The sequence below is a fragment of the Meleagris gallopavo genome, chromosome 6 (genome assembly GCF_905368555.1).
Source record: "Meleagris gallopavo chromosome 6, MGAL_WU_HG_1.1, whole genome shotgun sequence".
Taxonomy (NCBI): Eukaryota; Metazoa; Chordata; class Aves; order Galliformes; family Phasianidae; genus Meleagris; species Meleagris gallopavo.
Window position 1 is genome coordinate 31,768,822 of NC_139409.1, and position 22,525 is coordinate 31,791,346.

Here is a 22,525-nt window from a genome sequence, read left to right on the forward strand (position 1 = left end):
GTTAGTGAGTTATGCAGAGGTTTCTGGTCATTGTCCTTTCTGACTCCAAAGCAAACGGATTTCAGGCTGTCGTTTCATCATCACTCTGTGCTGATCTTGCTGTCCAAAAACAAACAGTTGCTTTTAGTTGTATTTGCTCCTTTACTACTCCTCTTCCCTGTTTGGTTTGCTTCATTAGCCACATGAAGAGTTTTATTAGCATGTGTTCATTATAGGTAGTGCTAGGTTACCCTCAAATTTAAATCATAATTCATGATGGCATCAGCTTTTTGCAACCTGGTTCTTACTTCGTTGGGAAAGAAGAATATAGTTCTGGTATCTGTTTTTTGCTTCATTAACCAACTGCAAATTCACTGTCAAATTGAATAAAATAGGTATTCTTTGCGTCTGCAAAATAAGCAGTCAGCACTGTAAGCTGATTATATCAGTTCAGCACAAACCAATGCTATGTGCTTTATGATAATTACAGATTCATGATCTGGTTCTCTAAAACTATTTGAAGGTTGCTTAGTGCACTATCGTGCATTTAGGACACGTGGTAAGTTGCCATAATGTAACTAGGAGTACATTTTGCCTAACTGCAAGTTATCCCATTTACTCACCCACATCGGGCTCTCACAGTGTAGTTTGTCCCTCTTCCCTGTTCTAAGAGCTGTCTGCAACGTCCTTGGCATTTTCCTCAGCATTTTCCTGACCTCTGATACTTTTTGGTGCCCTTTTTTCAGAATTCTTTCTCAAAGCATCATCTCTTATTAATTCAGCTTTGGAATGTAACTGGTTAACTTAAGGCAACTGCTTTGCTGTGAGACCTCTAACCTGGGGCTAAGAGCCAAGGCAGATGCCCCCACATCTGTGGGGTGCCTCTCATAAAATTGAGAGTCCTATTGCATAGGCTCCATACCTAAGGGCGTACTGTGCAAGTGTGGCAGCCTGGTTCACGCACCAGTGCTTTGTGGGGCTGGGCTGAGCCACACTTCTGCCGTTGGCTTATGAAGCTGCCTCTGCGAGCTAAGGAGCTCTGCTCTCACGCTTTGCTTTGCAGAGCGAATGTGCTGAATGGCTGGTTTTGATTTTATCTTTCTCAAACGTGCCGCTCACGAGCAGTTTCAGTTTGGTAGTCTTTTGCTGATTTCCCACATCTCAGCTGTGGCAGCACTTGCAGGGTGTGCAGGAGCAGAGGTAGAAGTGTTTGGTGTTCCCCACACCTCAGTGGGACCGCGCAGGAGGCTGTGGGAGCACTGAGCTTCGCCCCCATCAGGGCAGGCCCAGCCCTCAGCTCGGGTAATGTCAGAAGCTTTTGAAGGTCAAATGGAAAACTTCATCTCCCCAAGCCTCTTTCAAGGACTCTTATCAAGCCATTCTGGGCTCTCGTTTCAAATAAATGGCAGATGGTTAAAGCAGGCAAAACTGGAGCACTTCTCTCGGAGAGAGAGCCTGCTGTTGATCTACCCCCGTACAAGCAGGAGTGGTGCTTTTCTTCCTTGTAAAGTGCTGTGGGATTTATTAGTGTTAACGTGGTGAGAAAATTGGAGATGATTCCCATTGCTCCAGATGGCACTGTCCAGATGGGAGCTCCTATTCTTACTTCTGAGGATGCTGGTGTTGTTGGCATGTTTTTTGAGAACCTATTATGGTGTATTCTGTTACCAGATGAGGGTTTTAGTGTGTGGTCAGGTGTTTACATTCGCTGCGATGTCTGCACGATGGTTTTTATTCAGTGCAGACAGCCCTTCGGGGTGTTGTATTGTTGGGCTTGTCCTTAGTTTATGTACCAATCACTCAGGCTTTGTAGACTAGGGGAGGCATTGTTAGCTTCTGGTTCCTCCTGCCCCAGGTGATTTTCTTCAGGTGCACTGTTCTGCATGTAGTTAAAGTCTGTATGGAGTTTTGCTGCAAAGTCGATGTCAAAAAAAGCTGAGCCTTGAGTCAGCACTCAGAAAGTTCTACCTTGATGTAGAAAAAATGTATTACTTAGAATGAGACTGCTCAATCTGAAATACAAGGAATGCATCAAGTGCTTACTCTGCCTTTTAAAATAACAATCAAAAGGCAGGGAAGTAATTGTGATGTTGGTTTTCCTGGAACTGCAAAGTGTTGCTTGTACTAAATGCATTGAGAAGGCTAAAAAAAAACTGAAACCATTTGCTTTTTCCACCATCAAGCCTGAACAACTGAAACACTTCTGCTTACCTGAGTGCCACTGCAATGTCAGTAGTTACAGTATTAATCCACATGGAGATGTTTAAGGCTTTTGCTTTAATAGAATAACGCTCCATAGATCTCTTAAGTATTTGGCAGATTGCATTTGTGGGCTTTCCTTTGAAATTCTGTTACTACTTTTAATTGTTGCAGACCCAAAGATGCCACGTCCATCGGTATTCTGCATGTCCTGCTTAGGAAACATATGATATACACCTTTTGAGGGGGGGAGGGGGAGAACTTATTAAACCTACATTTTTTGAATGAGGTGCTGACTCGCAGCTGGTCCTATTCTCCCAGCAGTAAGTTCAGGATACAGTTGCTTTAAGCGTTTAACAATGTTCCTAGGTGTAGCAATTAAAGCACCTCCTATTCAGCTGCTTTTATTTCGAATGCTGCGGCTAAATCTGCAAGCCAAACCAAACTGCCATAGGCGATGGTTCTCCAGGCTGAACCTGCACAGCCCACATCTGGCCCCGTGGGTGCCAGCAAATGCTGGTAAACATCGATTTGGGAAAGCTTCTCAGCGGTTAAAAATGGTGCCTCCGTAAAATGCAGATATTTCAAGCTGGGTAAGAGATTATACCTCGATAAATCATCTTCAGGACGATTTTTATCTCTCCAGGAAGGTTTTTGTGCTGAAGTTGCACTGGAAGCGGTTCCTTTCGCTGCAGTAGCACCGGTGACCGCTGGGCTGACTCATGGAGCTGACCTGGTGATGGAGGCTGAGGGTGCTGCACAGCAGCTAAAGAAAATGATGCGAAGAGCAGAGGGAGCTTTACCCATTCGGGCAGAATTATGATGCCATATTCTGGGAATATTATGCAGAAGACAACGTATGGAGTATTTCTTGTTTCTTTACGTTGTGATAAATGCTGCAACACAGAGCGTTGCAGACTCAATTTCTCATCCCTCACTCTTTCAAATAATATATATTAATTGCTCTCTATGTAAGAGATGCTGTTGTTTTGAAAAAGAGACGATTTGATTTGATAGGCAGTGCATTGCAAAGGCAAAAATGAAGTTAAATGCAGTGCTAAACCTCAGTTTTGTAGAGGACAATGTTTGTGCATAAAGCCAGTGACTTGGGAGTCAATTTTGAAGACAGAAATGCACATTTAAAAGATACTTTATGGTAGTGGAGAACTGAACTCAAAGGACTCCTGCTCTTCCCTATGATCCTCTGCATTTCTCCCTGTCTGAAACAGCTGAGTTACAGCTGCTGCAGGCTGCCTGCTGCTGTGTCTGCTTTGAATAAGGAAAAAAGGGAACCAGCTTCATGTCTGCCCCTCATACCTCACCGCTCAGACAACTCAGCGGGCTCTCATGCAACATTTGCATGGCTTCCTGTGCTGGGTGAGAGCTGGGCTTTGTGTCTGCTCCGCTGGTCTGAGTAGAGGTTGAGGTACCAAGGCCTGAGCTCTTTCTGACATGAAAGGCAGTGTGCTCTAAAGAGGCAGGAGAGAGCTACAGGTGTGGGAGTGCTGATGTGCTCCCTGGAAAGCAGTAATTCTAGCTGTGCCCCCATTACTGCACGATACGTCCGTAGTCAAAGTGTTGGTGTAGCAAAATGCTTTGGTTGAAGTCATACAACATTTTTGGGGAAAAAAAAATCCTTGCAAAAATACTTTTGTTTCCTTGCTTAAATGTGCCAATGAGATGAGAGAGAGCACCCTGGAATAATTTGGTTGAAATCAGGGCAAGTACATGGGAGAATCTCATGTCAGAAGCTGATCTAAGATGGGAGGCACTGCAATCCTCCTTACCAGTGTTACTACACCAACAAATCATAAGGCCATACCAATGAACTTTGCAGCAATTTGGAAGCTCTGACCACTCTTTCCGCTGTAGAAGTTATGCTAATATCCACACTGGTGAGCATAAGGCAATTAAACAAACCAATCATTTTGGAATGTGGAATCAGAAAAAAGTTAGCCACAAGCAGAACCTGAAAAGTCCCTCAAATATCTGAAAGCATCTCTAATTCAGCACTATGTACTCCAGGCAAACCTGGGCCTGAGACTTTTGGCCATGCAACACATTGAATAAAGCCCCTGTGAAGCCACTAAGAGCAGACAGGGTGCTGATGCTCACCACAGGACCTGCTCACGCAGAAAACAGCTACAGCAGTGGACTGTGTTGCTGCATGTCCTTGGGGGACACTTCCTTGCAATAAGTATACAATAGCATGGAGTAGTCTAATACACATGAGAAGTCAAATATGCTAAAAGCAGCCAAAAGCATCCATTGTGGACAGTAAGTTCATCTCTGGGCTCTGCTGGGTTTCAAATCCCCCATACTGGATCATTTCACAGGGACCACTGTACACAGATTAGTGCAAAGCAGTGCTAAGTGTGCTACTCCTTCACTGTAAATTTGCAAAACAAATAGCAGCAGGAGGAAACCAATACATGGGGCTCACTACTGAAAGACTGAACAAGGTCTGCTGAGACAGACCTAAAATGGAGTCCAGAGGGATTCTGATGGATCATCTCCTCTGGGTGCTATAGCTCAGTAGATTTCATCCACGTGGACCAGAGAATATTCTGCTGCAATGGGGTACTGAAATGCAGCTCTCCACACCTCCTGCCCCACTGTGGGCTCCTCCACAGCTGCACGTGGAGACCTGCTGTGTGGTGCCCATGGGCTGCAGGGGAACAGCCTGCTCTAGCATGGGCCTCTCCTGGGCTACAGGGAACTTCTGCTCTGCACCTAGACCACCTCCTGCCCTCCTTCTGCACTGATCTCGGTGCCTGCATGGCTACTTTTCTCCCATTCCTCGCCCTTCTCTCCCAGATACTATGATCAGCAGTTTTCCCTTTTCTTAAATCTTTTCTCTCTGAGGCCCACCAGCATCACTCACGGCTCAGCTCTGGCCAGCAGTAGGCCCTTTTTGGAGCAGCTGGAGCTGCCTCTGCTCTGACATGAGACGGTGCTAGGCTCTGCTCACAGAGGCCACCCCCACAAGCCCAACAACCAAAACCTTGTCAGGCAAGCCTCATACTGTACAATAACATACTGTACAATAACATACTGTTAGCATTTAGCTTACCTCTTTCTTGTTTCTCACTAAACTAGACAGTACAACACAGAATTGACATGAACCAATGCCAGAGAAATGCAACTTAGCTGATGCATGTCAATCTGTTCAGCTGCCTGATCATTAACACAGACCAGAGACCTGGTCCTTTGCTGCCAAAGTACCAATGGGAAATGTTTTCCTCTCTCCATTTGATTAGAATAAGTGCACACCCTCCAGCTGTTATGAAATGCACTTCCCTCCCCATTAACACTACCATTTTGCCAATAATGCCAGCCCCAGTAAATCCCAATCTTCCCAAACCTGCTTCTCCTCATTACATTGCTGCTGATGATGATCATGTAATTCATTTTCTTCTCCTTGCTCCTCTTAAAATATCTACTGTGAACTTCACCCCTCCTGTCTGCATTCATCACAGATAAAAAGTACCAACCCAAATGCCTCTCAAAAAAATTTGTCCCTCTTGGCTTTGACTACTTCAGGCTCTCCGTGGTTCCTACTGCTCCCGGCTACTTTTTGCCTGCAGGCAACAAAAAGGTGTCTTAACAAATAATTGCATGGAAACTATCAGGAAACCTACTGCAGAAGTTGCCACCCTAGGCCAGCCCCACCTGTCCCTCTGGCTCAGAAGAGACTTCAGAAGAGTGATGAAAATTGTGAATCAATCTGCCAAATGAAACAGATGCTCATTTAGCAACACACAAATGCAATCTGCTTAGTGCAGGTTTCTCTCCAGGGATAATGGCTGGTTAATTTTTTCATGGTTTTTCAGATTTGGAATAAATTGCACATGAAAAATTTCATGGGTTTCTTTGCATCAAAAGAAAAACCAATTTGACATATTAACTGAGAGTATTTGGACTGGGAGTATTGCAAGCTTGTGCTTATCCCACCTGCTTGTCCGAATGCACCAGGACAATGGTGGGGAGCAAAGAGTAGCCCACATCTGCAGACTATGTGCCATGGCACATCTTTGTGCTAACTAAATGCCAGCTCATGGCCAAGACTATTCAAACCAGAAGACAAAACTACCATCCTTAGGCAGTCTGATCCAGATGCCTCTCGCTCAAGGCATACACTTGACCATGGCTGCCTTGCAGGTACTGGAAGCACAGCTGTTTTCAGAGGACAAATGAAATCTTACTGAGTCTAAGCTCTGTGGAGATTCTGATACCTGTCTTAACTACAGAGGGCCGAGGGACCAGAAGTCCCTAGAGTAGGCAGGGAAAATAGGGCACGCAGCAACACAGCCTTTGTGACTTGCATCTCAGTACAAAGAGCCAGAAGCAGGAGAGGAAACTAGGAAATAGGAAGAAAACACTGTCACCATCTGAAATAATCCTAAGTAACCTAAGCAGAATCTGAAAGATGTATATTCTACTATTCAAGCATTTGCCCTAGATGCTGATTTTGTCAGTCTGAGGATCTGTGCAAATAAACATTGTGACTCGGTATTATTCTGTTAAATCTGGCCTAGAAAAGCAAAAGGAAGCAGAACCCAAATAGCCCAGAAATAAACCAAAGGAACAGCAAACACCTTGTAAGAAACAAAGTTAGAAGGGAGAAGGGAAAGCAGAATCTGCATTCCTCTGCTGATATCTAATATGTAAAGGAGGAGTCCCTTTAAGAATGTTGTTATTTGTTTCACTGTAGCTCTTTCTGATGGTTTTCAGTTTTTAGTGGAGCATTTTGCTTTGCTGGACTTGAAAAGACGGCATACATTTCATTTGGTTTCCATTATTTGTTCTTCTCACATGATAGTTTTTTTCCTCCTCACACTAGAAACATGGAGGCCTTCCATTTTAGCCTGCCTTCCTAACAGATACAATACAGAAAACCGGAATTATCTAAGGGGGGGAAAAGAAACAAAATGAATTGTCCTTTTTCATGTTCTATGTAAATACTAACACCCTTCTCTGTCCTCCTCCCCTCCCTCCCTCCCTCTGTCTGACCCAATTTTGCTTAAGCAGAATGTTTCTCCGAGGCAGGCACCTCTGAGACTGCAAACTTAGCAGATAGTACTGAACATGAGAGCACTGCGCTTGGAAAATGAAGTTTAAAGCTACTATACTTGTAGCGTTAACATTTCTGGTGTACTGATAAATTGCTTGTTCTTTCTCTTCACCAGAACTTCTCCCTTAGCTATGCTCACACAAAAGAACAAAGCAATTCCTGCAGCAACTGTATATTTCAGAACATCTATCCAGCCTGTCTGAAGGAATGTCATACTCTTGGCTATGAACGTTTGAATATGTTAAACCCCTTCCTGCTATACATAGCCAGTAAGGGGATACAAATTATTAGCAGAACACAGCAAATGTGTCCATTTCATGCTTTATTGCAAACAACCTTGCCAAATTCAGCATGATTCTCGCCACAGAATACAATCACAGGACATTTTTGAGGAGTTCCTTTCTTTCTTTTTCTCGCTCTTAATTCTTGCACCTCCCACAACACCAAAGCACCGAGCACTTTTTAAAGCCACAACCTGTAACACAACTGCTGCCATCATTTATTTGTGCTTCCTAGGAGTAATGCTTAAGGAACCCACACCAGAGTTTGAGCAGAAGACCCACCCTTCACACTGTCCACTTCAGCAGGTTTGTATTACCAGTCTGGATCCATCCCTTGCTGGAGAGCAGCTTCTTACTGCATTTCAGGCAGAACATTTCTTCGGCACATCCTGGAGATGCTCCACAAAATAAGGCAAAGAGCAGAAAGGAAGACCTCAGATAACATCAGCAGCAAACCTCCACAGTTCACACCAGCTGCATCCTGAGAAGCTGGTGGAAAAACCTTTGTAGAAATGCACTTCTGGACACCATGTCACGACATGATGCCACCAGTGTGAAAAAATGGACAAAAGCAGCACAAGAACTTCACTGAAAATACACAGGTACGCAAATTCTCTATTTAAACTCCAAACTGGCAACAGAACTATTCTAATTCATCACCTTCCCTTGTTTACAACAGTTTTACAAGGCTTGTCTCCCACTTCTATCCCTTTCCTCAGCGGAGGAAAGGAAATTTGTTTTCTCTTTCTAGACTTTGGTGTTTTTCCTATTTGTCTTCCTTTCTTCCCATAGTTTTCCTAGGATGCTGTATTAGGGTTCTGTGATCACCATATACATGCTAGGCTGCTCACTACAAACCACCACCTCAGCAAGTCTTGATGGCTTCCAACCTCCTTTCTTTCCTGGAAGATATACACCTGCACATCACACCCTTGTGGAAAAAATCGTGTGGATTAACGGCTGAATTATCTCACACATGTGCAGATATAGCTATGAGAGATTTATAAATCTCATTGGTAATCATTTTTATTATGCTAGTGTACAAAAAGCTCTGCTTTCTGAAAAGTAGATGATACCAGCAGCCCTTAAGAAATCTGTTTAATTGCAAGCTAGTCCATGCAAACAAACACGTTCACGTATCGCTCCTGGAATCCTCTGTACTTTGTTATTACGGATGCGTTGTGTTCTTATTGATCTCTACACCTTTCCGTACGGGTTTGTTCTTATGGCTATCTAGCTGAAGTCGTTGGGTATTCTGCTTTACAACAAATTAAGAGTAATTATTTTTCTTCAACAAGATTTTTTATTCCAGAACTTTGCTACGTATTTTCAACTCTGATGAGAAAGGTCAGATGCCTGATGAGATGGAAATGCCAAGATAAGGCTCTGGGCTTTTCAGCAAGCAGGAATGAGGTAAAAACACATTCACAGAATCACAGAATGGCCAGGGTTGGAAGGGACCTCAAGGATCATGAATCTCCAACCCCCCTGCCACATGTAAGGCCACCAATGTCCCCATTTAATATTAGACCAAGCTGCCCAGGGCCTCATCCAACCTTGCCTTGAACACCTCCAGGGATGGGGCATCCACAACCTCTCTGGGCAGCCTATTCCAGCACCTCACCACTCTCTCTGTAAATAATTTCCCCCTAATATCCAACCTAAATCTCCCCTCCCTCAACTTAAAACCATTTCCCCTTGTCCTGCAGTTATCAACCCTTTCAAAGAGTTGACTCCCCTCCAGTTTGTAGGCTCCCTTTAGGTATTGAAATGCTGCAATAAGGTCACCCCGCAGCCTTCTTTTCTCCAGCCTGAACAAGCCCAGCTCCCTCAGCCTGTCTTCATAGGGGAGGTGCTCCAGTCCCCTGATCATCTTCGTGGCCCTCCTCTGGACCCTCTCCAACAGCTCCCTGTCTTTTTTGTACTGGGGGCTTCACACTTGGATGCAGTATTCCATTCAAAGGATTCTTCCTATCTGGAAAGCGGGGGAGTTGCTCAGATTCTGTAACGGTACATGGGTGAGTGTGTAGCAGCCCTTCAGAAACCGGTACCACTTCGTATTGTAACACAGAATTACCATCTTTCCTTCCTCTAATTAGCGTACATTTCCTTAGGCTGACAGGCGCGGGGCTCCTCCTCACAGCCCGCAGGGCGGCTCAGGTCTGCCCCGTCCCGCCCCGGGGGATCTCGAGGAGGAGCACCGCGGCGCCAGGTGATGGCGGCGGGCAAGCGCGGGGCAGCGCGGCCCCGCCCGAGGCCGCTGACGTGCGCTCCGCCTCCCGGCTTAAGGGGCGGCGGCAGCGCCTCTGTGGAGCTGTGCGCGGCGCCGGTAAAGCGGCGGGCTGCTCGGGCCGTGCTGGTGTCACCGCGGGCGGCTTGGTAAAGACGGTAGGGTCGACGCTGCGGCTCCCGTGGGTCGTCTCCCCACGTCTGCGCGGGGTGGGATCGTCCCTGTGAGGGTTCGGGCGGCGGCTGGGGTCCGTGGCTCTGGGATCCGTGGGGCTGCTGCCCGCACTGGGTTGTCTTCAGCCCGTGTTGCAGGGCTACGTAGCGGCTCGTTTCGGTGCTGGCAGTAAGGAACGTTGGTTTACGTAATTAATGTCCTTGTTTTGAACCAACCCGTTTATTGCCCACTCCCTTTGGCGCTATCGGCGTTATACTGACGCTCAAAAACTCTGCGTGCCCATACATAATGTAAATATAACGTATATAATCGCGTGTCTCGTGTATGATCTGTATTAACGTGCTGTGCCGACTTGTTAGCCAGGGGACTGCCTTCGTTTGTGTCAGCGATGTTACAGCGATGACAAATCCGAGGGCTGTGGGGCACGTGGGAAGGAAGGCCGGGCCGTGGGGCTCGGGCCGGGCGCTGGGATGGGGGGTTCTGCTCGGGTTATCTGGTTGTGCTGAGAGCGCTGAGGAGACACGTGGTCACATCCTCACAGCCCCTCCGAGTGCGTGGCAATCCTGGGGAAGCATTGCTCAACTCTTTCGGCAGTGGTCAGAAGGTAAAAGCGGGCTGGAGTGCTGTGTAAGCCCGCCAAGGACTGGCTCTGGTCCATCCAGGTGCTTTGGGATTTCCAGCCAGCCCGTGGCCGCATCGCCGCAGCCCGTGTGGCTGGCCCTAACGTTGCACAGACTCGCTTACTAACGGCACGAGGGAAACAGCGGCTTGAGTTCGTGTTTCCCAGTCCTCTTCTCGGGTTGGCAGGCACCGGGTGGAGCAAAGAGGACGTTCTTCCTAGGAGTGCTGGGGGAATTGAAACTAAAAGTGATGTCGGGGCAAGCTCGAGTGACACAAGCTGAGCACGCCTCCCTGTAGAAAAATGCTACTGTCTTCTTGGTAAAGAAGGCAAAAATAATCTATATGCCTATTTCAGCCTATGATATTATGGAAGTTTGTAATGACTGACTTGATTTCCAGAAGTTTGTTGTTCATCGGGGTATGTTATGTTGAATCTAAGCAGGCTTTATCCTCAATTAATTTCAATTTGAAGAACTTCTGTCTGTGCACACTCACATTAACATACTTTTAAGGGCTTGTAGTCAGCGTGAGCTTTATGACTGTTGTCATTCTACTTTTTGTGTGTGTGTATGTATATATACTTAAAGGAGATATACGTTCTGAAAATGCTAAGTACTAACACCATAGTACTTCCAGTGTTATAGTATAATTAATTAGGAGATAGCAGCACCCAGAAGCCTTATTCAGTTGCCCTGTGGTGTAGAAGCTGTGCAAACACAGGCAGAAAGGCAGTTGTGGGTCCCAAGGAATTTGTGAAATAAACAGAAAACAAGAGACTTTAAGTACAGACAAAAATATTTGTTTAATAAAGCACCTCTGAGTGCCCATACAAGTGGAAAGCCCATTATAAATTACATTGATGTCGTAGTTCTTATTTCTTTTATGTCTCTCTGTAGCTTAGCTGCTGTTAATGTGAGCTGCTGGATTTAAGGATTAATGCTTCTACGCCACTGAAAAGCAGCGGATGCCAGCTAGTAGATTCTCCTTCCTAAAATGAGCTGTTTTGTGACAACCTGCTGCAGTAGTTTTTATATAGTAATTGGTTTCAATGATGTATTTTTTTTTCTTACTTTTTTCTTAAAATAAAAAAAAAAAAGTTGCTGCAGTCAGTCAGGAATAGCCCTCTGGAAGGCTGCTGCAGTACTACTACAGTGTTCCATGAACTATTACCTAGGTCCCATCTTGACAATCAGTTTTCTGTTTTTTTTTTTTGTTTGTTTGTTTTTTCCTTTGCTCCTTTCTGGATGGTTGCATGCCTGTAGCACTGCATGGCTTCCAGTATAGAAGCAATGTTAGGTCTGATGCCAGTGGTGCTCTGCTCTGCTGTGGGCTCCGAGTGCCCTGGAATTTCCCATTCAGGTCAGGCTGAGTAATTCTCACGCACAGGAGATGGAGCGTTACATCCATATGTCAGCTGAGAAGTATGGCATGATGTGTCTTCTCTCAGTGCCTGTCACCATCTAGCAGGGACCGGTGGCATTCCGTAAGGTGGTAGCAGTGAGCAGGTGAGGACTGGAACACCATAAGGGCAAGGCTTGTTCTCCTAGAAATTCTTACAGAACTCATGCTGCTCCAGCATGTGACACTCTTAGAAAATAGCTTTTCCTGCTCGGAAAGGTCATGGCAGGTGTTGTTCTGAAGTTTCCCATATCCTGTTCCTAGTTGAGCAACCCCAGATATGCCAGATAGGCTTGTTTCACCACTTGTTCTGCTCTACTTCTGATCCTGTGTAATAAAACACTATTGTCAAGAGCACTGTTATAAAAGTAGGGCCCTTGTGACAGTAGAGAGTGGAATCAGGCTTGCAGACCCATTTGAGCAAAAACTGATTGAAGAGTTTTCCTAACTGCCATCATTTCAAGCAACTGAAACCTTCTTTACTTTGATCATATGGCTTTGTACTTTATTCATATGAAAGAAGGAGATGCTTCTCTGGTGTTTTTTTTTTTTTTTTAACCAAGTCCTAAAAAAAGACAATGAGTGTTTACTCAGCAGTGTGGACTGTTTGAGGAGGCTTTCTGTGCCTCATTTGGGTGAGCAGGTAGGTAGGATAGGGCAGGTGCATCAGTGTATCATGGCTTTGCAATGTATCACATGGGTCTTACTTCCGTGCATCTGGCATGTAGTGTGCATCAGCTTCTGGTTTCTGTAAACAGAGGGATATAGGAGATCTGGTTAACATAGGATATTGTGATTACTTTTTCTTTTCTTAGAGATTTTGCATCTTATTGTCTGAAAAAGATAACTCAGCAACTTGTGTTCATCTCATACTGAAAATGCTAAGAGGAAAGAACAGCTGTATTCTCTAGGAATTTCCTAACTGTTTGGCAGAATCTCTCTAGAGATAGAGAAGCAAGTCATGCTATGTTTGCTTCTTCATTTGAAGGTGGGAAAAAGAAAAAAAGAAAGTTAAAGCAAACTATATGTACTAGTGCATAGTATTTTGCGCTGGATTTCTGTATTGGTGGCATTACTTGCTACATCTAGGCAATATTTAAGTATATAAATGCTTTTAATAAGCTTTTTTCCAGCTTAGGGGAAGAAAAAAAAAAAAAGAATTTCTTTATTGATCTGTATGGTTATGAAACTTTCATGGTTTGCTTGTATGTAAAAATGAAGAAGCAAAAAATAAAAAGCTTACTTCAATAGTGGCTGCATGAGTGGCCACTCCTCTTGCAGAGAGCAGCTTATCATCATGCTCTGCTTCTCAGCAAAAGCTCTGGCTTGCACACAGCCTTGATGAGCCACAATTTGGGCTTTTGCAATCCAGCCCTGTGGGAAGGGAAGAGCAAGAGGAGGGGCTGCAAAGAGACCCCAGAGCCAAAATGCCTTGCAGCAGTCCAAGTCCAGAGATTGACTTTGTGATGGGGCACTGCAGGTGGAGCAGGATCCCTTGGGCAATCCTTTCGTGTAATGCCTGGTGAGCATCCACAAAGATGCTGAGCACTCATGTCTAGGTATCTGTATCCTACTTGTCCAAATTTCTGCAGGATAGGGGATCATTGGGAGACTTGAGAGAAATGTACCAAGGAAGTTTAGATTGGATCTTAGGAGAAATCTTTCAACAAAGATGTTGTTCAAGAGGTTGCCCAGGGAAGTGGTGGAGTTGCCGTCTCTGGAGTATTTAAGAGATGTTATGGCTCTTAGGGACATGGCTTAGTCTTAGCTTTGGTAGTGTTAAGTGGTTGGAGTTGGTGATCTTGACGGTCTTTTCCAGCCTAAATGATTCTATGATAATCCAAGTAAACCATCACAAATGGTCTTCACAGAAACCTTAAATGCCTGAAGATCTTGCTGGGTATATTTCCCATATAGCATATGCTAGAGAAGTAGGTAGCCCGTGCTCTGTCTTCTATCCTGGCTCCTTACTCACCTCTTGTAATACACACTTCTTCAGTGACTAGGGGATGGTTGTCTAGATGATCCTACCTTCTTGTTTATTTTCTTCTGTTCTACTAACAGCCTGCCTTTAAGCAGGTTTTGTCTTAGGACTGGTATTGTGCAGGCGTTGTGTCGGTGTCTGTACACTTACTGTCTTGCTGGCACTTCAGCATGAGTCATTTCAAAGCATCTCCTGGTACCTGACAGAAGAGATGCATTTGTGGATAGAACTGAACTTGCAAAAAATCTGTACTCAGCATGACCTCATATGTCTGGAGGATGCACCTGCTCCATCATATTCATGGCAGCAGTGTTTATGAGGCACAATGGCTTACCACAGAGAGCTTTGGCAGGGTGCATGCTGATGCATTTAATTTATTTGAAAATAAACCAGTGATGATTTTGTTACAGATCTTCTCTCCAGTGACTTGTTTTGTGGCTTCAGAAAATTACTACTTCCTCTCCCTTCCTTTCCTGCCAGAGAGTTGTCTAGGAGGGCAAACTTACCTGGAGGGATTCTACACTTCAGAGTAGAGCAGGTGATTCACTCTGCAGCAAAGCATCTGTTTTATTGCGGTGAGTAGTGAACCCTGACCTTCCTGTGCAGTGCTGCCAACACGTTAGGCTTTGCAGATTCAAGTTCCTGCTCCTCCTTTCCCTCAGGACGCTACCTGTTAGCTTACTTTGCCACATTTGTACACCAGCAACCATGGGACTATAACTCTGGGCCTTCTAATAGCCTCATCATTTTAATTGCATAATGGGAATGTGTGGTTTTTTGATTAGTCATGACTCTGGTACTTGTTGAGCTCTTCAGCTGTCTTCCCTGAAGAGAAGGCTTTGTTTTCCCAAGAGCTGTGTGCTGCTTCCCAGAAGAAATGAAATACTACTAATGAGGCATTAAAAGGCAAGATTATAAGTTGTGTGGTTGGGAGTGTTTACAGGGAGAAGGGAAACAGCACTGTGCACAGTAGAGCATTTTGATATCGCTGCCTGTGACATACTGGGCATTCATATATATAAAAAGTTGCATCAGAGCATGGTGTCATTGAGATTACATTTGCTTTGAGAACAGCTACATGTACGCTTGTGGTGTGGAGGAACACAACTCCAAAATACTCACGTGTCTTTAGATGTGAACTGATGAGCCCAGCATTTAATGACTATGATATGAGCTGGTTTGCTCCCCGAGAACTTATGGCTGTCTTATATTCATTATGTTAGATAGGTTGTTGTGAAGATTATTCTCTTTGTAACTGTGGAGTTGACTCAGGAGGGCTGTTGAGGAAACAGGAAAGCAAATCTGTGATAAGACACAATGAAGCCCTTTGACTCCCATCTGCAGACAAAGGTGGGGTCTGCTAGGAAGGACAGCAGCCAGGAGCCTTACATGGTGGCTCTACCTCTCAGACAATGAAGCTGGCTTGGGGCAGCGAGACTGAAAAATCAGAGGGGATTTCTACCCAAAATACTCCTTCAGGGGATTTATGGAGGACTGTTTTATGCAAAAACACTTGTGCAGAAACTGAGCCATCCTAGGCTCTGATCCTCAGAGAGGAAACCTTCTGACTACTATTTCACTAGTGGTCACAGGCAGATGTGAGAGGAAGGCCTGCTTGCCAGGAAGAGAGTATCTATCCCCTGCGTTAGTCCCGAGTTAAATCTTACAGAAGGGATGCAAGATTCTTGTCTGCATAAGGTCTTAAAGTGAGCTTTTCACAGCTCATTGTTGATGCTTCCAAAACTCTGTTTTTCTTTTGCAACAGACTAGCCTGCTCAACAAGCAAGGTGCTCAGTTGAATTCACTGCCAGTACATTCTTAAATGTTTAATGTAACTGTTAGAAAATCTAGTACGATAAACTAGTGTAATATATGAGCAAAGTACACATGAAACAGCACTAAGTTTTTGTAGTAATGATAGGCCATTTGATGACTTCTTCAGCAGAAGAGAGCATTGGTGAGTTACCATTGTATTAGAGAGTGGACAGACGTGGGACATCCAGCTGGATCATTATAATGATCCCTTATGAGTTTGGTCAACTTAAGGCCTAAGAATCACAGCAGTTTTAACAGATCTGATCAAAATGCTTGGCGAGTTTGCATTGTTGACTGAATATATGTATCTCTTACTGCTCTGAGATGCAGGTACAGTGACTGTTCAGTACTGATTTATCTCAGGATGTAACTACTGAACTGATTTTTATTTTCTGTCTGTGCCCTGTCCTTACCAGCCATTTCACTAGATGCACACAATTAGGCTGGCAGTTCTAATTTTGTGGTTATGGCCAAGACTGTCACTTTTGCCTCACTTTCATTCAGAGGACAAGATCAAGCATCAGCACTTCCTAGCTGTGATTGAGTCATGCTTCACAAAAATAACTGTCTCAGTAGAATGTGGAAACCCCAACAGGAAAAAAGCCAAGATAAAACATGCACCACTGTGCAATAGCAATTCAAGCAGCAGAGAGCCTGAGAGCAGAGAAAAACATGTGATAAATGTGAGCACAAATGAGAAATTTTTGGCATGTGAGATTCAGAATGTTACAAGGAATGAGTCAGGAAAAAAACAGGTTAGATGATGTCAACATTTGCATTTATGAGACTGAAAAAGAAATGTTGAAGTAAATCTGCATTGTTTGCTGGCTTCTGTTACACTTACTCAGCAGCAAAATATATCTTCCATCAATCCTCCTTTCCTGTGCTAAATAAAATTTGTTATTACCAAATAGATAGAGAGATACCTGGGGGAAGATGGTATCATGAAGGTGGTTTAATTTGCTTTGATGAAATAAAATTTTCAATTCCTGTAAGAAATGTTAAGTTCTGGAAGAAATAAAAGGATATATTGTCAGAACAGGGACCCTTTTTCAGATACAGCATTTAAAATCTTACAAGACCAGATTGGAGTCTGTATATCTTAACGCCTATTCACAAACTCTTTCTTTTTGGCTTTATAATTGAGTTCCACGTGAGTCATTCTGCCAGGCAGCAATATGGTGTCAAGTTTATGCAGTTCAAGGTGGCTGTATTGTTACTGAAATTGGAAATTTGTGACCTATACTTCACACTGTAATTCATGCAGTGTTTTTTGGAGGGTGGTAGGAAATTGGTGATTTGATTAACTACTTGATTTTTCATATTCCTCTGAAATGAATGAAAGGTTCTTTAACCAAAGACCAAATCCATTCTCTTGATGGAACAGGTCTTAATAGCCAGGAAGACTGCAGCAAAATGGAATGGCTGGACCAGCAGGGGGAAAATAGCAGAGTAGTATTTGCAGAGTTATCTTCTGCCTGGTGGCCATAAAGAAATTTTGCAATCAAATGGATTGAAATCCTGTAGTAAAAGAGTAGTTAGCTGAACAGCTTGACAGTGATAGCTGGGTCAGAAATTCAAGTGGTGACTCTTGGTAATGTATGTCTATGTAGTGTTGTTCTAGGTGGGATGGCCTGTGAATTCTGTTGGGGATTGGGAAAGCTCCTTTTCTTCTAAAAGTACTTTAAGACAATGTCTTTGTTTCCTGCTCAGCACTGAAGTACTTTTACTGCTTCTGGAATGCAAAACCAGTGATGTAAGGTGGGAAGTAAGAGGGCTTTGCTTGAGGGGTGCTTTATTTTTGTTGATGTCACTGTGTAGTCCACAGCACTGTGCAGTGTTAACTTAAAAACACTTATGTTTTTCACTTCTAATGAGTAGATCCTTATGTTTATTTGCTGTAGGAAGGTGAAGCAGACAACCAGCAGGGTTTATGAAAGGAGGCTGGACATACTGCAGCCTGAACAACAAAGTTACTCACCCTTCTGTTCATATGTACTTTGTACAAAGGGGAGCCCCTGACTCCTCTCCTGAGTGCAGTCACATCAACACCAAGCATTAAACTGGACCAGACTATCTAGAAGGCATCCACTTTGGGTTAGCCTGGAGTGACTGGGTGGCCCCATCTGGAGACAGCTTTTGGGTAAGGTGCGGAGGAGCTAAAACTGAAGCAGGCAGGCTGGCTACATGCCAGAGGCTGGTAGTGGGCTAATCTGTTCTAACACACGTAAAAGCTGAAAGAGTCAATCTGCTGGTGCTGAAAACTAAAGATAGCTCCTTCTGTGGGCACTGTTGTTAGCATCTGTTAGCTGGGCTGTGTTACCAGGTGTGCCAAGAGTGCTGAGTTCAGCCCACAACAGACTAGAACTAAGGTCCCTGGCCTTAGGATGGTTTTGCACTGGGGTGTGAACTGTCTAGTTTGGCCTAGAGCAGATAACTAGGCTGGGCTTTTCAGCTGACAGGACTTGTGGTTCTTAAATGGTGCTTATGTGAGAGGAGCCCACTACTTTTCCTGCGATGGATGTACTTCTGAGGTAGGTTGTTGATTCCTGTCAATGAAAGCAACAGCTCTCTCAAAATGAGGGCTGTGTACCCAAATCCTGTAAGCAGCAGACTGTTACAATGTGGTGGGTGTGGCAATGCAAAATGGCTTATTTTATATGTATTGTGTATTAATGTATGCTACCTCATATGGCTTTCTGAATATTTTCTTCAAAACTAGGGAATAAGATGCAGAAATTAGTCTTTTTCTTGCAGTCTGGTGTTCCACTGCAAGTCACCTGTTCACTGTTGGACGATGTCCAGCTACTACAGTACCTATCTGTTAGGTATGACTGTTACGGCTATTCTTAAGACTTCAGGCAGTTATCTTACATAAATGAGGTAACACTGCTTTCTGCTGCTCCTTATCCTTTCATTGGAAACAGCTGTAGCAACCTTTCCTTCATGCTTTGGGTTTACTCCATAGTCTGGTCCCTGCATCCTTAGGGATGACATGCCTTTTTGGGAGTGTGGCATGGTTGGATGCCTGCAGGTGTAAGGATCTGCATGTAGGGATGCAGCTCAGCTGTCTGCAGGCTGTTGATTAAAATTCTCTGGGTGTTCTCTGCAAGTGTTAATGTAAGCAAGACCTAGAATGTGGGAAAGATGTACTGATGTATTTAGATATTCATGATCTCTCTTTTTGACACTTTGAAGCCTTGGAAGAAAGCTTCATGTGATACTATGATGGGAACAACCTTGAAAGTGCAGTTGAGGACTTTGCTTGCGATTGTGTATGACTTCTGATTGTGATCAAGGTTTAAAAATAAACTGCTTACTTAAAGCTTCGGGGAGGGTAGACATTTAGTCTTTTTTCACAGTTAAGTGAAGGGGGTAAATGGATACTTCTTGGACTGAAGATCCACATCTATGGCTTGAGGGGAAATGTTGGCTATATGGAGTTGTCAGACAATTGTGGAGCAGATAGGCATGCTGCCTGTTCCATGGGCCAGTCGTGGAATCCCAGTGCAGCTGAGCTACCACAGAGCATCCAGAAGGGCTGTGCTTGAGTCTCCAGCCCAAACAGAAGCCTGAGGCTGGGAGCTGCAAGTGGCTCTTTCTTGAAATAAAATGTAATACTTAGGTACTACTAAGTCATCCCTCAGAAAAACACCAAAGTACTTGCTTTGTTGTGTTTGTGTGGTGTGTTTTGTGTGTTGCTTCTGGCTTTTTTTTTCTTCTTTTTTTTGTCCCAGGAAGCATTGCAAGTTGTCCTCAGTATCTCCTCCTGCTTGGGTGGTGGTCGTGGCAGTTGTAAATCTGCTCTGGAGGTTTCCTTGGTTACGCAATGTAGAGCTGTCAGAACTGCAAACTGAAAGGAGCAGGTGTTGTATTAACTCTGTGAAACTAAAGAGTAATAATAAAAACATAGATGAGAAGCAAGATAAAAACTAGCTCAAAGCAGTGTTGTTAATTATTTTTTTGGTCACAGTAAGAAAGTGTTTTTATCAGATCTAGGTGTCTCCCACTGACTTTTTTGATATATATATATATATATATTTTTTTTTTCTGAGTACTTATTCATTTCTTTGCAAGTGGAAAGTTTTTTGAATACAGAAGACCAGCAGCCTTCTGTTATCATCTGCAGGCAGCTTCTCTCCATCAGTGGAGTAGGGTTTTTGTGCAGGTGTCTTAAGCATACAGTTGAACTGCTCTGCTTTTCCACCTTCTGCTTATGCTTCAGGACATCCTTTAACACTGGTCTTGCTGCACAGCTAAGTCCTTTATTCAGTGCGTTTTCAACTGTCTGTGGCATGGCTGGGGTGATTTTTGGACTTGCTGAAGTCAGTGGAAAATGCAGCTTTGGTGAGCGTTGAGATCAGTTGCAGTGTAACTGCTATGTTGACAGCCTAGAGCATGTGTAATGGAAAATGCATTTTACTGTTCCCATTTGTGAACTTCAAACAGCTGTGAGGTCTTATATTTGTTTCCTGAAGTAAAAACCAATGGTATTAAACTAACTGAGGATACTGTTTGCAGCGCTGCAACTTAGAACGTTTCTTCTTTCTCCTCAACCCAGGCCATTCTATGATTCTATGTCTTGGTTTGTAATTATATTCAAGCTAAAAAGAGCATACCTATGTGTGCATATGAGTAACAGAGCACTTTACTTCCAGTAATTCCATTTTTTTTCAAATTACTTGATGGAAAAAATGATGTATTTGAAATATTTTTAGGCAGCTTCTTGATGCTGAAATATTAACTTTAGAGCTGGGTAAGAAAGCTGGTTCACCATTGTTAACAACACCGTGTGTCTTTCCAGCAAGATGCGAGAGAGGGTTTTGCTGAGCTTTTGCTTGGGGAATTGCCTGCTCTGACCTCTGGTCCAACACAGAGCTGCCCTCTGGTAGGGAAGGAGGAGGGAAGCTTTTGGATCTGTTTGGTTTGGGAGGAGGAGGCGGATGCTGAAAAGCTGTTGAGGAAATAGCATAATGTGGTAGCTGATTAGGTCAGTGGCTGTGTTACCTGACAATAACTGGATGGTGTGTGAGATGTAAAGGGGAAAGGCAAATTGCAAATCCTTTTTCCTATGGCCATTGTATTTATGTAGGCAGTATATGCATGCCAGCCAGAAATAAATCTGCCTTGTTCTTCCTGTGTGCTGGGCAAGCTGGGTGTTTTGTGCAGCAGCAGAGGTTGTTAAGATTTTTATCAGGATTTCCAGAGAAAGAGTGGATTTAAAATATAAGTTAATGACAGGATTTTTGGATTGGCCTAAGTATATGCTTCCCCACATTGAAGTCCTAAATCCATAAATGCTGTGAAACTTAGCCTGAATTTTATCCAACATGTGGAATCTGAAGGGTTTGTCAGCATTTTTCTCTGCTGCAGAGAGAGTTTAGAGAGGCTTTTGGATTCTGCCAACTTCATGTATTCTCTGCAGGGCCACCCAGATAACACTGGTGTCTTCCAGACCCCACTGTAGTTAAAGTGCTGCCTCTGCTTTATTTTTACAAAGGATAAGCAGGGGTGTCCACTGCAGGTGCAGTTGGGAGCTTGGTGTGGATCAGGGGTGCTACGATGAGCGCTGGGACACAGGGTGATTGCCAGGAGTATTGCAAGTATCCCTAGGTAGGGACTACACCAGTGTTTCTGTCACTGCTAAGCAGAGAATCTGCACATCATGAATTTGAAAAGGCATAGGAATGGGATCATTTTAATGAATAAACCCTTAGTTATGGTGCAGACATGTTTTCTTCCATGTACAGAATGGAGCGTGGCTCTTCCTGCTGTTTACTAATGTCCAGCAAAAGCAATAATGACCTTTGAAATAACAATTAAATGGTAAGCTGATGTCTTTCTGGTGTGTTTTTTTTTATAGGTCAATTTAGATTTTAATACAAGACGTTAAAGATGACACCAAAACACGAAAAACAAGTAAGTGACTTAAGCTTTAATAAAAATGACTCTATTTTGGGTGGTTGTGAACTGTATTTCATTAAGATTTATCGTTTGTCATCTGATATCCATCAGATTAAGTAAAATAACTGGTCGTGGCAATTTTTAACATTTTTCACTACAGTGAATAATTCCAAGGAAGCGTATCTGTTTCTTCCATATAGCAGACTAAACCTGAAGTCAGAATGACCTTTATCTTTGGAGTACATCCAGTTAAAAACACTCATACACGGGTGATTAGGCTGAGCTGTGTTAAAGGGGTACAAATAGTCATAAATAAAATAAGACAGACATTTTAATGGCCACTGATGCAATCTCAGTTACCGTTAATAATCTGCAACCTAAACTTTGTTCATTTTAGAATACTAGAACAGAGAAGTGAAACTGATTTGTTGCCTGAACTGAGAAATGTAATTCCCTGCCCCCAGTCCTCTCCACTTGTGTAGATTTTGGCTGATGTTAGCCAAAGGAAGACAATCTGATGGAGTATTTAAACCTCATCTGATCCTTCTCTGAAGTTGCACAAAATGCAGCATCGTGTAATTTGTTTGCTTGCCTGACAGTGATTTCTGGGTCTTTGTGACTTCTGGTGCAGTTACCTCATTTTTAGGATCTGGATTAAATGAAATTAAAATGGATCTCTGTAGTACATGGCAAATGGTGATTCCTGCTTTGCAGGCCAGGTTAATTTAGTTGAGCAAAGCCAATAGATTAAGTGGGATTAATGATATGTGATTAATTAAAGCCCACCAAGTGATCACCCATTTTGCCACAATTTCTTCTGTAATTATATCTTAAATTCTTTAGAAGTGGGTAAAAGCTGAAGATAC

The 22,525-nt window shown here is 43.6% G+C and overlaps 1 protein-coding gene across 5 annotated transcripts in view; it reads left to right on the plus strand.

The window, feature by feature from the left end:
• Nucleotides 1–9,726: 9,726 nt before the first annotated feature.
• SNX10 (sorting nexin 10) overlaps nucleotides 9,727–22,525 on the plus strand; it is a 32,960-nt gene continuing 20,161 nt past the window's right edge. Inside the window, exons 1-3 of one of the 5 annotated variants that reach the window (XM_085226233.1) lie at nucleotides 9,727–9,921; nucleotides 14,351–14,515; nucleotides 21,619–21,674. In XM_085226233.1, coding sequence (XP_085082359.1) covers nucleotides 21,651–21,674 — 24 coding nt within the window. In that variant the 5' untranslated portion in view covers nucleotides 9,727–9,921; nucleotides 14,351–14,515; nucleotides 21,619–21,650. Of the gene's footprint in view, nucleotides 9,922–10,419; nucleotides 10,542–14,350; nucleotides 14,516–21,618; nucleotides 21,675–22,525 lie in introns of those variants that run through there. The other 4 variants (XM_085226231.1, XM_085226230.1, XM_010712793.4 and 1 more) reach the window with 4 other exon arrangements.